This window comes from Phocoena phocoena, chromosome 20, assembly GCF_963924675.1.
Source record: "Phocoena phocoena chromosome 20, mPhoPho1.1, whole genome shotgun sequence".
NCBI lineage: Eukaryota > Metazoa > Chordata > Mammalia > Artiodactyla > Phocoenidae > Phocoena > Phocoena phocoena.
Window position 1 is genome coordinate 11,773,943 of NC_089238.1, and position 14,816 is coordinate 11,788,758.

At 55.1% G+C, this 14,816-nt stretch overlaps 1 protein-coding gene across 2 annotated transcripts; it reads left to right on the top strand.

Annotated features, from left to right (window-relative positions):
* Positions 1-344: 344 nt before the first annotated feature.
* Positions 345-14,792, top strand: TGFB1 (transforming growth factor beta 1). Of its 2 annotated transcripts, none has more exons than XM_065899502.1 (7): positions 345-1,147; positions 4,177-4,337; positions 6,406-6,523; positions 8,328-8,405; positions 8,568-8,718; positions 13,846-13,999; positions 14,503-14,792. In XM_065899502.1, the coding sequence occupies exons 1-7, from the start codon at positions 793-795 to the stop codon at positions 14,659-14,661; spliced, it is 1,176 nt and encodes a 391-aa protein (XP_065755574.1). In that variant the 5' UTR covers positions 345-792; the 3' UTR covers positions 14,662-14,792. The 2 variants fall into 2 exon arrangements, with proteins under 2 accessions (XP_065755574.1, XP_065755575.1); XM_065899503.1 differs by having other exon boundaries at positions 382-1,147; positions 8,571-8,718.
* The last annotated feature ends 24 nt before the right edge of the window (positions 14,793-14,816 follow it).

The window sequence follows — 14,816 nt, forward strand, 5'->3', positions numbered from 1 at the left end:
AAGCCGCCCGCGGGGCCGGCCTCAGCCGGGAACGGAGGAAGGAGCCGCCGAGGAGCAGCCCAAGGCCCCAGAGTCTGAGACGAGCCGCCGCCGCCGCCCCCGCCGCCGCCGCCGCCGCCACTGCGGGGAGGAGGGGGAGGAGGAGCGGGAGGAGGGACGAGCTGGTTGGGAGAAGAGGAAAAAAGTTTTGAGACTTTTCCGCTGCCGCTGGGAGCCAAAGGCGCGGGGACCTTCGCGCAGCGCTGCTCCGCGAGGCAGGACTGGGGGACCCCAGACCGCACCTCCGCCCTGCACCACCTCGGACGCTTGCTCCCTTCCTTCCCCCCACACGCCGTTCCCCGGGCGCCCCCATTCCGGACCAGCCCTCAGGAGCCTCATACCCGACTCCCGCGAGGACTCGACCCCAGACATCGGTCGCACCCTTCCGCACGGCCCCCAACTCCTAGCCTCTCTCTTGAGCCCCCGCGCATCCAAGGACCCTTCTCCTCCGGGATCCAGGAGACGGGATTAATCTCAGACCTGCCTCAGCTTTCCTATTCAAGACCACCCACCTTTGGTACTAGATCTCGCTCATCTCGGTTTTTGCCGTGGGATACCGAGAACACACCCATCAGAGCCGCCCCTCCAGCTCCGCTCCGTCCTCCCTGAGGGCCTCAACTCCCTCCCTCCCCAGACCCTCCTACCTTTCCTCGGGAGACCCCCCCCCCCCCAGCCCCTGTAGGGGCTGGGCCTCCCTCTTCCCACCCCAGCCCGGCTCGCGCTCTCGGCTGTGCCGGGGGCGCCGCCTCCCCCATGCCGCCCTCGGGGCTGCGGCTGCTGCCGCTGCTGCTGCCGCTGCTGTGGCTACTAGTGCTGCCGCCTGGCCGGCCGGCCGCCGGACTGTCCACCTGCAAGACCATCGACATGGAGCTGGTGAAGCGAAAGCGCATCGAGGCCATCCGCGGCCAGATTCTGTCCAAGCTTCGGCTCGCCAGCCCCCCGAGCCAGGGGGAGGTGCCGCCCGGTCCGCTGCCCGAGGCCGTACTGGCCCTTTACAACAGTACCCGTGACCGGGTGGCCGGGGAAAGTGCCGAACCTGAGCCTGAGCCAGAGGCGGACTACTACGCCAAGGAGGTCACCCGCGTGCTAATGGTGGAAAACAGCAACGGTGAGCTCGGAGGGGCAGGGGACAGGGGGCGCCGGAGTGCAGGGGTCACGGGGAGGAAATTACCGGTAGAGGAAACTGGCTGGGGGAAGAGGACCCCCGGGGGCGCCGGGAACTTGGGAGGGGGAGTCTCAAAGAGGATAGGGCTGAGCTCCCTACCCCCCAGGTATCTGGTCTTGAAGAGGAGATAGTGAGCGGAGTGGACCGCTTTTGGAGGGCTACAGGAACATGCGAGATCGTGGGCGGGGGGAGTCCCTAAGAGGGAGAGAAGCGAAGCAGTTACGGGGTGGGAGTGTAGAAAAAGACTTCCCCTTGCAGGGTGCACTAGAGTGCAGGGGTCGTGGGTGGGGCCCGCAGAGAGGGAGCTCGCTTTGGGAGAAGCGAGGACCCCGGCATTGGGGAGAGGAGAGGTAGTGGGGAAAGCTGACCCAGAGCTCAGGGGTCATGAGGCAGGAAGATTCAAGAAGGACAGAAAAACTAGGTGAAGCGAACCCCAGAGGTTCCAGAAAGTGGAGAGTGGACGCATTTGCACACGGTGCGAAGAACACGCGGGATTGGGGAAGGGCTTAGAGAGAGAGGCGGGGAGGGGGTGATCAATGCGAGGTCAAAAGGGGGCGCGAGGTCGTAGGGTGGGGGAAACTGGCGGGAGAGAAGCGGAGACCAGACCCCAGGGGGATGCCAGGGATGCGCCGGGAGGTGCTCTATTTCGCAGACGGACGTGAGAGGAGGAAGCCCAGCGGAGGAAGCGAGCCCCCAGGAAACCTAGAATACTGGGTCGTGGGAAGGGGTATACAGAGCGGAGAGACAAGCGTGGGAAAGGTGGACCTGGGAGCGGGCAGAGGAGAGATGGACGGTGCCATGCTGGGAGCAGCGAGCCTCCGCCACGCCGCGGGATGGAAGGGAGAGGGCTGAGTGAGGAGTCGAGCCGTAGAGGGAGAGGTGGGTGGGTGCGACTCTACAATACCCGGGTGAGAAAACCGAGCTGGTAGGGGTGAGGAAGCCCCACGTGTGTGCCACGCGCGGGGGGAGGAGCCTGCGCTTCCGGAAGGGGACAGGAGAACCCCAGCAGAGCTGAATGCTGAGAGCCTGGACCCCAAACTCCTAGTTCCTCTCTAGGAGGCTGGGGAAACCCCAGCGTCCGGCCGCCTAGCCCTCCCTCCCTTCCTTTCCTTCCCGTGCCTCGGGGGGCGGGGATCGCGCGCGGAGCCTGGGGCGAGACGAGGCAGGTCCGGTCCCCGCCCTCGCGGTGGCAGCGGCGCCTCCCGCCCCCTTCACCCCCAGCTCAGGGCGGCACTACCGCTGGGCCCGCCCCATCGGCGCCCGCGGAGACCCAGGCGTCCCGCGTGGCCCAGAGGCTTGGGGGCGACCCCCCTGCTTTCACTTTCCCTCTTGGGCATTAGACTTGTGGGTCTCTGGCCCATTTGTGTACCCAGTTGTCGCTTCAGCCGAATGACACCCCTACCCTCCCACATCTCCGTCTCACCTTTTCCGTCGTAGCTTCATACATAACTTCTAGAAAGTGATAACTCGGGGCTTGGTTGTAGAGATTTTTCCAACACTGATACCTTCAATCTCTCTTCATTCCTCTTCTGCCTCCATCTCGCTCCCAAACCCTGTGTCTCTCTTCCCCGTGTGTCTGTCTCCCATCTCTGCCTTTCCATCTCTCCCGCATCACCGTTACTCTCTCTGTCCCAGTCTGGGTCTCCCAGTTTCTGTCTCTCCATCTCTTCCCTCTCTCTCGCTTTTTCTCCTCCATACCCTACTCTCCATCTCTCCCTCTGACTGTTCCTGCCCCTTCTATCTCTCTTCTTCCCTATCTGTCTCCCAGGCCTGGGCTCTACCCTTCCTTTGGGGTCTGCTGAGTAACTCCTGGGCCAAGATAGGGCTTTTTTTTTTTGTGCGGGGCAGGGGCTGGCCCGGCTAGAGAGGGGAGGAGTAGGGGAAGGAGACCCACAGAAGGGGCTTCCTCTGTCCTTTCTCATCGGATGTCTCCACCATTTCCATGCCCCCACTGCAGAGGCCTAAAGCAGCTGTCCCAGTTGATCCAGGAGTTCATGGCTTGCCCCGCTCTTTCCCAACCCCCACCTTTTCCTAGACTAGAAAACTTCCTAATTTTCTCTGTTCCCCTTCCCCCGCCCCCGCAGCCATTCTTACCTAGAATGAACTTTGTCTTTTCTAACCAGCTGGGGAAGGAAACAATAATAATACAACAAGAGTAATGTCTCATTAGCAGGGAGGCAGCATAACCTAGGGCTTAAGAGCACAGTCTCTGGAATCAGACTGGCTGAGTTTGAATCCCCACTCTGCAGCTTCCTGGCTGCGTGATCTTGGGGCAAATTGTTTCATCTCTTTGCCTCAGTTTTCCCATCTATAAAACGGGTATACTAGTAGTATCTTCCTCATGGGGTTGGTGAACACACACATTAGAGTAAGCATTGTATGCAGACTCTGTGCGACATACTTTATCTGCATCATCTCGCTTATTTCACACTAGCGACCTGTAATCAGTCCTTGTCTTACAGGTGAGAATCTGGCACACAGAGAGGAATTCACTTGCCCAAAGTTCCCGCGCTTCAGTTAGGAGAGCCTGGGTTGGGAGGCAGAGGACTTGATGTCAGGTTGATCTTTCCCCAAAGAATAGGAAACTGAGGCTCCGAGAGGGCTTGTGACTTGCCCAAGAAAGAAGGCAGTAGAGGCACAGTCCGATTCAAATGCCCTTGATCCCTGTGCTGTGACATAACTTGCGTTTGAGGCTCCAAGTGCTGGGGAGGCCTAAGCAGGTAGAGCAGTGCCCAGCCCGGTGCCAGCTTTGTACTGAGGGGGCACTTCCCAGTTGATGGGAGGGAAGGGTGGATAAGATCCCGTTTAAAGAGGTGGAAACAAACCCAGAGAGGAGAAGCCAGTCACCTAAGGTCACACAGCTAAAATGTGTCAGGGTTAGACTCCAACCCAGGGCTCTTTGACTTGGGGTGCGCCAGCTCCCCTGCCCCTGTCAAACCCTGACATCCCCCCTCTCGGCTCCTTCTGCCTAGAAATCTATGGGAAAATCAAGCGTAGCCCACACAGCATGTATATGCTCTTCAACACGTCGGAGCTCCGGGAAGCGGTGCCCGAACCTGTGTTGCTCTCTCGGGCAGAGCTGCGCCTGCTGAGGCTCAAGTTAAAAGTGGAGCAGCACGTGGAGCTGTACCAGGTGGGGGCGAGGGCCCCAGAGGTGGCCTGGGCTGGGGCGGCTGGAAGGCTGGTGGCTTCAGGGTCCACAGTGACGGATCCTGAAGGCACAGACTGTGGACTCACAGGACTCTGAAGCTTTCAGACTCCTAGAGCCCTAGAAGGTTAAACGTTTAAAAGGCCGGAATCTTAGGAGTTGGATTCTAAGAACTCAGGACTTTTTTTTTTTTTTTGCGTTACGCGGGCCTCTCACTGCTGTGGCCTCTCCCGTTGCGGAGCACAGGTTCCGGACGCGCAGGCTCAGCGGCCATGGCTCACGGGCCCAGCCGCTCCGCGGCATGTGGGATCTTCCCGGACCGGGGCACGAACCCGCGTCCCCTGCATTGGCAGGCGGACTCTCAACCACTGCGCCACCAGGGAAGCCCAGAACTCAGGACTTTTGAAAGTTTGAATCTCTGTAAAGGTTGCAGACTTTCAAAGTGCTCTGTCCCCACACAGTAGCCACTAGCCACATATGGCCATTTAAGTTGATCAAAATTAAATAAAAGAAAAAATTCAGTTCCTCAGTCTCACTGACCATAGTTCAAGTGGCCTGTAGTCACATGGGGTTAGCAGCCGCTATTTTGGACACCACAGATAAAGAACTTTTCCATCATCACAGAAAGTTCTCTTGGTTAACTCTTTTCTAGAAGAGTCTCCAGGAAGATTGGAGCCTCAAGAAGTTCTGGATTCTCTTGAAGGTTATGTGACCCAGAATCCTTGTCATGTGGAACGTTAGATTCAGTAGTAGGTGTTAGACTCTTACAACAAGGGAACTTTGGGCTTCCCTGGTGGCGCAGTGGTTGAGAGTCTGCCTGCCGATGCGGGGAACACGGGTTCGTGCCCCGGTCCGGGGGGATCCCGTGTGCTGCGGAGCGGCTGGGCCCGTGAGCCATGGCCGCTGGGCCTGCGCATCCGGAGCCTGTGCTCCACAGCGGGACAGGCCACAGCAGTGAGAGGCCCGCATACAGCAACAAAAAAAAAAACCAAAACAAGGGAACTTTGTCTGATGTTAACTTCTTGGAGTCTAGAGAATTGGCTTTTATCCTGCCAGCTCCCAGGGGATCATTCCACATGGATGTCAGGCGTCTGCAAGGTCTAGGTTTGTGGCATGTCAGACTCGTGGGTTTGTAGAACATGAGTCCTCTGGAATGTCTCAGGCTCATTGAATGTGTAATTCTTGGGGTGCCACTGAGCACTGGCGTTACGGAATGACTTCTAACATAACTTCTAGAAAGTGATAACTCGGGACTTCCCTGGTGGCGCAGTGGTTAAGAATCTGCCTGCCAACGCAGGGGACACGGGTTCGAGCCCTGGTCCGGGAAGATCCCACATGCCACAGAGCAACTAAGCCCATGTGCCACAACTACTGAGCCTGCACTCTGGAGCCCGCGAGCCACAACTACTGAGCCCATGTGCCACAACTACTGAAGCCCGTGCGCCTAGAGCCCGTGCTCCGCAACAGGAGAGGCCACCGCAATGAGAAGCCCGCGCACCGCAACGTAGAGTAGCCCCCGCTCGCCGCAACTAGAGAAAGCCCGCGCGTAGCAACGAAGACCCAAAGCAGCCAAAAATAAATAAATAAAAAATAAATACATTTTTTTCAAAAAAGAAGGAACGTGATAGACTCTCAGAATTTGGGGGGCCAAATTTGCAGAACTGTCTATAGTCAGTGACCCCTGCGATGTCAGTAGGAGAATTGTGGCATCGTGGGCTGTCCAAGCTGAAAGGGGCCGCCTGGCATTTCATCAGTTAGGAAACCAAGGACAAAAGGGGAGAGGAATTTTCCATGGCCACGCCGGGGTCAGGCATAGAGGATGAGCTGCCCAGGTGCCTTGACCCCCCCAGCCTGGGGTTCTCTCTCCCCTCTGGGCTGCTGTGGGGTGGGTGGCTCCTGTGGGCCCCTCGGTTTGGGTGTCTGGGAGGGGACAGTCTGCAGGACTGTGTGGAAGCCCTTTTCGGGGAGGAGATGGATTCAGGGGTGCAGTGTACATGAGGGGTGTGTGGCAGCATCTACCCACTGTCTCTCCCCCCAATTCATTATCCCCCAGAAATACAGCAATGATTCCTGGCGCTACCTCAGCAACCGGCTACTGGCCCCCAGCGACTCGCCGGAGTGGCTGTCCTTTGACGTCACTGGAGTTGTGCGGCAGTGGCTGACCCACGGAGGTGAGGACTGCTTGTCTGCCCCACCCCTATTTTTTTTGTGTTTTCTGGCCGCACTGCGTGGCATGTGGGATCTTAGCTCCCCGACCAGGGGTCGAACCTGCAGTGGAAGCGTGGACTGTTAACCATTGGACCACCAGGGAAGTCCCCCCCAACCCCTGTTTTGTAATGGGGTTGACCCCATTGTTTGTCCTGGGGCTCCCCTGCCTAGCACCGCCCACCCCGTGTTGGTGCCAAAGAGCCCAGACCTGGGCCTCCTTCCAGGCACTCAAACCTGAGTGATTAATGGTAAATCCATTTCCTGAGCACCTGCCCTGTGCTGGGTGATGCTGGGGACACAACAGTAACCAAAACAGCACCATACTTGCCCTCATGAAGCTTATCATCCATTGCTCGGGTTAAGGGATTTGGGGGAAAGACCTGAAAACCAGGTAATAATGTCCCAGAGTGGGCAGGGTTGGGAGGGGGAGCCCAGAGGCGGTGCCTGACCCAGCCTGGGAAATCAGGGAGGGCTTCCTGGAAGAGGGGACATTAGAGCAGTTGTCTGAGGGATCAGTGGAGCCAGCCTGGGAAAGACGGAGGGGCAAGAGTGTTCAAGGCGGAGTGATAGGCTGTGCAGAGCCCTCAAGTCCAGGGAGAGCCTGACACACCTGATCTGTCCAGAATAGGACTGTCTGTCCTGTCCCATCTGAGTCCACAGTACCCACATCTCCCTTCCTAGTCTCCCTCTCATTCATTCCTTCACTCAGTAGGCTCCTGCTATGTGCCTGGCCCTGTGCGGGTGGTGTAGGGGACACAGTGGTAACCATGACAACTTCTAGGCCTGCCCTCGTGGGGCCCACAGTCACTTCTAGACACCTAGGAAATCTTGCTAAAGCCCTAGCAGGGAGCCCGCCTGACTCCCATTGTGATGGCCACAATGACCAGGGCCGGGATGGGGGAGGCCATAAGTGCTGTGGGAGCCGAGAGTGGGCATCCAAACCCATCTGGAGGGGTCCAGGAGGGCTTCCTGGATGAGGATGATGGTGTTGAGACTCATGAGATAAGTGATGGTTTGGCTAGAGGAAAAGATGGGGGTTAGGGAGCAGATGAGCGCTGGGACAAGTGTCCTGGGCTGATTGCTGAGTCCAGAGCCCCCAGCACAGGGTCCAACACATAGTGGGAGCTTAGAAAGGCATTCACTCATTCATTCAAGAAAACTTTCTTCCACACCGGCCCTGGGACAAGAGCCCAGGCACTTGCATCCCAGCCCTGCCTTTTCCCACTTTGGGCAAGTCACCCCCTCTCCGTGGGCCTTGGCTTCTTCATCTGTAAAATGGGGAGCTTTGGTGAGGATTAAAGGAAATAACGCACAAAAAGTGTTTAGAACAGGGTCTGGCACCCAGTGCGAACTCAGGAGATGTTTGTTTTTACGACTGTGGGCCAGGCCCAGTGGGGAACAAGAAAACAAGGATCCCTGCCCCCACGTATCCTGCTTTGCCACTGAGAACAAAGAGGGGAATAAATAGCCAGATACAAACGTCAGGGTAAGTGCTATGGAGAAAATGAAGTGCTGTCATAGTGGGGGAGGGGCTGTGTCCTGGAGGGCTTCCAGGAGGAGGTGGCCTTTGAGCTGAGACCTGGAGGAGGAGGAGGCTGCAAGGCAAAGGACTGGAGCACGAGGGTGCAGTGAGAGGCCAGGCAGGGGAAGGGGCAGGAAGGAGGTCCCCCCACCCCCCACTCCGGGGGTTTGCTACTTCCTTTCTCCTCCCCCAGGGGCTGGGTGAGCCGCCCCCTCACACTGGCTTCCCTCTCTCCACTCCCACAGAGGAAATAGAGGGCTTTCGCCTCAGTGCCCACTGTTCCTGTGACAGCAAAGATAACACACTCCAAGTGGACATTAACGGTGAGGCCCACCTCCCCGGCCCGGCCCCATGCCCACCAGTGATGTGTGTGTGTGTGTGTGTGTGTGTGTGTGTTTCTTCCCCTTGACCATCTCCCATTCATCCATCTGAGAGTGTGTGTATGTCTTCCCGACCCTCCCTACCTCCTGACTCCCAAACCAAAGCAGGGTTCAGTTCCGGCCGCCGGGGTGACCTCGCCACCATTCATGGCATGAACCGGCCCTTCCTGCTCCTCATGGCCACCCCGCTGGAGAGGGCCCAGCACCTGCACAGCCCCCGGCACCGCCGAGCCCTGGACACCAACTACTGCTTCAGGTGAACCTTGCAGCCTTTCCCTGACGCCTTCTGGGCTGGGGGCCTCCTTGCCGTCTGCTGTGCAGGCACCGCAAATTGGGCACCTGGCTGGTGCTATGCTTGGGCTGGCATCTCCTTCAGCCTGGAGCGTTCAGGGGATGAGGTGTGAGGCCTAGGATGCTGGGATGTGGGAACTGGGAGTCCTCGAATGCTGAGATCAGGTGGCTCTCTTGCTGGTGGGTTGCAATCAGAGACTATTAGAATGTTGAACACTGAGAATGTGAGAATTCAATATTGGAAGGTCGCCACGTTAGATTCCCGTCCTGCTGGCAGGTTGGGGTTCGAGCATGTGGGGATTCTAGGATGTGAGAATCGGTATTCATTACTGAAATCTGAGAATGTTGGACTCAAGGGACGTTGGGATCCTAGAACTTGGGAATTCAGAACTGGAAGATTGCCCATGTTGGATTCCTATACTGTTGACAGACTAGAGTCTCCCGTATCGGCAGATTGGAGTCCTTGACTATTGGGCCCAGAATAGTGGAATCCTGTGTTAAAATATTTGCATCCACAAATGTTGGAGTTGGAGAAAGCCAGAGTCTCGGTAACCTAGAATGTTGGGACTCAGGGCTGGAATCTTGTGAGAATCTTGGAAGGCTGTGATCTTAGAAAGTGGCAGCTTGGACCTCTTGAGTGACAGGCTCAGAATTGTGGAATGTTGGAATGCAGGTTTTTTTGTTTGTTTGTTTGTTTGTTTTGCCGTACGCCGGCCTCTCACTGTTGTGGCCTCTCCCGTTGCGGAACACAGGCTCCGTTGGCACAGGCTCAGCGGCCATGGCTCACGGGCCCAGCCGCTCCGCGGCATGCGGGATCTTCCCGGACCGGGGCACGAACCCGCGTCCCCTGCATCGGCAGGCGGACTCCCAACCACTGCGCCACCGGGGAAGCCCTGGAATGCAGTTTTGAAATATTGGAATTCAAGAATGCCAAGATCTTGGAGAGCTGGAATGTGGGAATCCTAGAAAGCTGGAAAGCTGTTGGTGTGTTAGAATCTTGAGAGGCTGGTGTATTGCAGTCTAAGAAAACTGAAAAGCTGTAGTCCTAGAATGTTGAAGTTCAGAGTTAGAATGTTGCCGAGGGTAGAGTGATAATGTGACCTTGGCCCTCCCCTGCTTGATATTTTGATGGTGCCTTTGGGCTTTGTTACATGCAGTTCTCCTGCTGGAAAGTCAGCTCTGCTCCCAAACTCCTTCACCACCAGATCCCACCCTCTGCCCAGCAATCCTGTGGATGAATGAATGGATTGAGGTCTTGAGTGCCAGCAGCTTATACTATTACAGTGAGAGAGTGCCAGCCACATGAGGGACACAACGTCACTCAGGAAGTCTTCCCAGAAAATCAAACCTGAAGCTGATCAGTGTGGTAGATCCAATTTTCCAGAAATATGAGAACAGGGAAACATGTTAGACAACACCATGGTCGTGCAGTCAGCAACATCTAGATCGTGGGAAACCTGACCCAGTTTCTTCAACAAATACAATACAAAGTGGGGAAACAGAGAGATGGTTCTGTAGACTTTAAAATAGAATATTAAAATACGTATCAAATAATTGCCGCGTATAGACCATATTTGGCTCTTTTTTTTTTTTTTTTTTTTTCTTCTTTTTTGACCCGAGCCACGCAGCATGTGGGATCTGAGTTGTTCCCTGACTGGGGATCAAACTGTTGCCCCCTGCAGTGGAAGTGCAGAGTCTTAACCACTGGACTGCCAGGCAAGTCCCCCAAGTGGGTTTCTTTTACTCGTCAGGCCCTGTTGGGTCCTGGTAGACTGGAGGGCAGAGTTGCAAGGGCCTGGGCTGCGTGTATCACAGGACCTGGAAAGCAGCAGGCCCCAGGCATGCACCTCAGGGTCACCTGGAGGACTTGTTAAATGTGGCCTGCTGTCTCTCACCCATCCCCACCCCCAGTTTCTGATTCAGTGGGTCTGGGGTGGGGCCTGAGAATTTGCATTTCCCACAATTTCCCAGGCGGTGCTGCTGCTCCAGGGACCCTACAGGGAGAACAGTTGAGTTGGATAATAGAATCACACACTTCAAGTCTTAGGACCTCAGCACCCTGGCACAGTTGGACCAGAAATGAAAGATTATTCTGGACAGTGGTTCTTCCCCTTTTGTGAGTCCGGGAACCCCTTGAGAAGTCGAAAGCCAGGAACCTTTTTTCCCCAGAATATGCCTATACATACACACGTAGGTGCATATGGTTTGGGGGGCTCAGGCCCCTCCCTCAGCCCATCCATGGATTTCCTGACGCCTCCTGGGCCCTTAACAACATCTTATTTGATCCAACATCCCTTGCATCTTTGTACAGATGAGGGAACTGCGGCCCAGCCAGACTGGGGAGGCGCCAGGCTGAACTCACAGGAATCTAAGTTTCCTAACTTCCTTCTCAACGTCCTGTGGCTCTTGGGAGAGGCCTGCCTTGCCCTGGGTGATCCTGTCACATTGCCTCTTCCCCCTCTGCTTAAGCTGACATGGTTGCCCTGGGCAGATGAGGCCACAGACTCCAGGGCCGCACAGAGTTAGCTGTGAACCTGGCCCCAAACTCCACCACGTGTAGGCTACAAGTGAACAGACAACATCCCCCTTTCTCTGAGGCTCAATTTCTTCATCCTGCAAATGGGAATAATAATAAGACCTGCCTTGTAGGGAATTCTCTATTGATATTTTTTTTTGGCCGCACCACACACATGCGGAATCTTAGTTCCCTGACCAGGGATCGAACCCGTGCCCCCTGCAGTGGAATCATGGAGTCTTAACCAGTGGACCGCCAGGGAATTCCCGCTATTGATTTTTTTTTTTTCCTCTATTGATTCTTGAGTAGGAAAATGCATGCACTTGGATCAAACCCAGAAAGGATACTCAGAGACCCTCCAGCTCCGGCCCCCAGCCCCTCTATGAGGAGGCTTTTATTGTATTTCTGTCTCCTCCCAGAGAGTCTCTGTATGAGACACTTACACATAACCATGTATATGTTTTTTATTTTGTCCAAATGGTATAGTCTTTTTTTTGGGGGGGGGGGTACTGCATTTTCTTTCTTTAAATTTTATTTTCTGATTCTAAAAGTAACACATACCCACTATCGAGAATTTGGAAAACACAGAACGATATCCCCCATCACATTGCCACATATGAAATGTCACTGTCAACATTTTAATATATTGCCCTCCAGTCCTTCTATTCAAAACAGAATTTGGATCATACTGTAGCTGTAACTTTGCATAGTGTTTCTTTCATATGTTATGAACACGGAATTTAAAGTGTTCTCAGCTGCCCATGAGTCAAGCTTTTTAGTTAAGTTCCCAGCCCATCTCAACCATGGCCCCAGGGGCCAGCACAGAAAATGCCCCATTTCCTTCCAGACATGAAGGAGCCAGGGCCGCAGACTGGGGAGGACTGACTTTTGCATCCGAGCCTGGGACAGAGATCATGAGTCCAGGGCAGTAGAGTCTTACATACCACCGCTCTCCAATGTGCTTTTATTTTTTATTTTGTTTTGTTTTTTAAAAAGTATTTATTTTTTTTAGCTGCATTGGATTTTAGTTGCGGCACACGGGCTCTTTGTTGCGGTGAGCGGGCTCTTCGTTGTGGTGCGTGGGCTGTCTTCTCTCTAGTTGTGGCGCCTCAGTAGGCTCTAGAGTGTGTGGCCTCAGTAGTTGCGGCGTGCAGGCTTAGTTGCCCCGCAGGATGTGGGATCTTATTTCCCCGACCAGGGATCGGACCCACGTCCCCTGCATTGGGAGGAGGATTCTTAACCACTGGACCACCAGGGAAGTGCCTCCAATGTGCTTTTAAAAGACCTAACATATTGATCAATTATTTTATACAGCCAGTACTTGCTAAGCACCTGCTATATGCCAGGCAGTGTTGCAGGGACACATTTAGGGACAAAATAGACAAAAAGTCCTGTCCTCAGAGGAAGACAGCAAACGAACAGATAAATAAATCAGTATCTAATAAAAGAGTAGGTGGCAAGAAGGAAAACAAATCTGAGGAAGGGGAAAGAAAGAAGTCATTGTGATGATTTATTTTTCCTCTTCTGATTGAAATTTTTTTTATTAGGGGAAACTTTAAATGTATTCATAAGCAACCAGGATGGTACAAGGAACCCCCGTGAACTCTCATCCAGCATCAACAAGTATTAAGATTTGCCCCATTTCAGCTGCAGTCATTTTCATGTTTTCTCACATAACTGAATGCGGTTAATACACTGTATGGAATTAACAAACATTTGGATTGGTATTTTGGGTAGGATGGTCCAGGAAGGACTCTGAGGTGACGACATTCATTTGTTTGACTGATACTTATTGAGCACCTACTGCATGCCAGGCAGTGTTCTAGGAGTTAAGGGTCCCTGAGTGAGGGATATTTGAGCGTACATACAAACGGAGTGAAGAAACAGAGCCAGAGTGGGTATCTGTGGGAACAGCAAGCCAGGCAGAGGGAACAGCACGTGCAAATGTCCTGAGCTGGGACTCAGGAACGGCGAGGATGGTAATGTGGCCGAAGGAGAGTGGGAGTGGGGAGGGAGTTGAGATCAGCCAGATCTGGTAGCGCCTTGTGGTCCATGACGAGGGCTTGGGCATTTGCCTTGTTCAGAGCAGAGCGACAGACAGTCTCTAGTATGTGGCCCCATAAGGCAGGGATTTCTGTCTGTTTTGTTTGTACTGCGTCCCCAGTAGACCACAGCCCAGCACATGGTAGTAGCTCAGTGAACATTTGTTGCACACGTAGAACATATCGGTACACGTGGAGCTGCATTGTGTTTTTTATGTTCCAGTGTGTGGATGTGCTGTGGTTGGTGTAGCCCCCTCTGGACGTTCATTTGGCTTCTTACAGGCTTGAGCATTGCCTGAGATAATGTTTATGAGGATGCCCTTAGCGCAGTGCTGGACCAGAGGAAGTGCTTTATCAGTGTTAGTGATGATCAGTACTATTACTGTTAATGCTGTTAGCATCACAGGGGTTGCAAGGGAGACCAAGATGGAGACCGTGCTGGCGGGCAACCAGGGTGAAACACATGCACAGCCGGGGGAGGGGGGGCATCCCTCTGCTCTCCTGACTCGGGTTCCTCCCTCCCTCCGGCCTGCAGCTCTACGGAAAAGAACTGCTGCGTTCGGCAGCTCTACATTGACTTCCGCAAGGACCTGGGCTGGAAGTGGATTCACGAACCCAAGGGCTACCACGCCAATTTCTGCCTGGGGCCCTGCCCCTACATCTGGAGCCTGGACACGCAGTACAGCAAGGTGCGTCTGGAGCCCTGGCTGGGGGTGGGATGAGGGTAGCAGGAACCGAGGGAGGAGAGGGAGAAAAAGAGGTAAAACCAGATGAACTGGCGAGATAGTAGTCAGAAAGAGAGGAGACAGGGAGATTGGCGGGGAGGTGGCAAAGGGATGGGAGAGAAACTAGAGGCAGGGTCTGAGCAGTTAAAGACGCGAGGCAGAGGGAGACAGAGATACGGGGAGACCCATGGAGATGCATAACTTGGGCTTGGGAAGAGGTGGGGAGATGGAAGGAGAAAGAGAGAAACGGAGGGACGCAATGAGAGAGAAAAAGGCAGGAGGATAGAGAATTAGGAAGATGGAAGGAGAAAGACAATGAGACACAAGCCAAGAGTGGAAACTGGGGAGAGGCAGAGAAACAGAAAGAAACGGAATGAGATAAGACAGAGGGAGATGGGGAGAGGCTGGCGGGGTGGGGGTACCCTCCCCATGACCCCCGACCCTGACCCCGCCCACCCGCCCCGCAGGTCCTGGCCCTGTACAACCAGCACAACCCGGGCGCGTCGGCGGCGCCGTGCTGCGTGCCGCAGGCGCTGGAGCCGCTGCCCATCGTGTACTACGTGGGCCGCAAGCCCAAGGTGGAGCAGCTGTCCAACATGATCGTGCGCTCCTGCAAGTGCAGCTGAGGCCCCGCCCCTCCCGACAGGTCCCGCCCACCCCGGCAGGCCCGGCCCCGCCCCCCGCCCGCCTCATCAGGGTTCTATTTAAGGACACCGCGCCCAAGCCCACCTGGGGTCCATTAAAGGTGGAGAGAGGACTGGGTCTCTGTGTCGTTGGGTGC

Coding starts and splice junctions, on each gene's coding strand:
- TGFB1 (XM_065899502.1), top strand. CDS start 793: ATGCCGCCCTCGGGGCTGCGGCTGCTGCCGCTGCTGCTGCCGCTGCTG. Junction 4,338..6,405: donor AGCACGTGGAGCTGTACCAG/GTGGGGGCGAGG, acceptor ATTATCCCCCAG/AAATACAGCAATGATTCCTG. Junction 8,406..8,567: donor ACTCCAAGTGGACATTAACG/GTGAGGCCCACC, acceptor CCCAAACCAAAG/CAGGGTTCAGTTCCGGCCGC.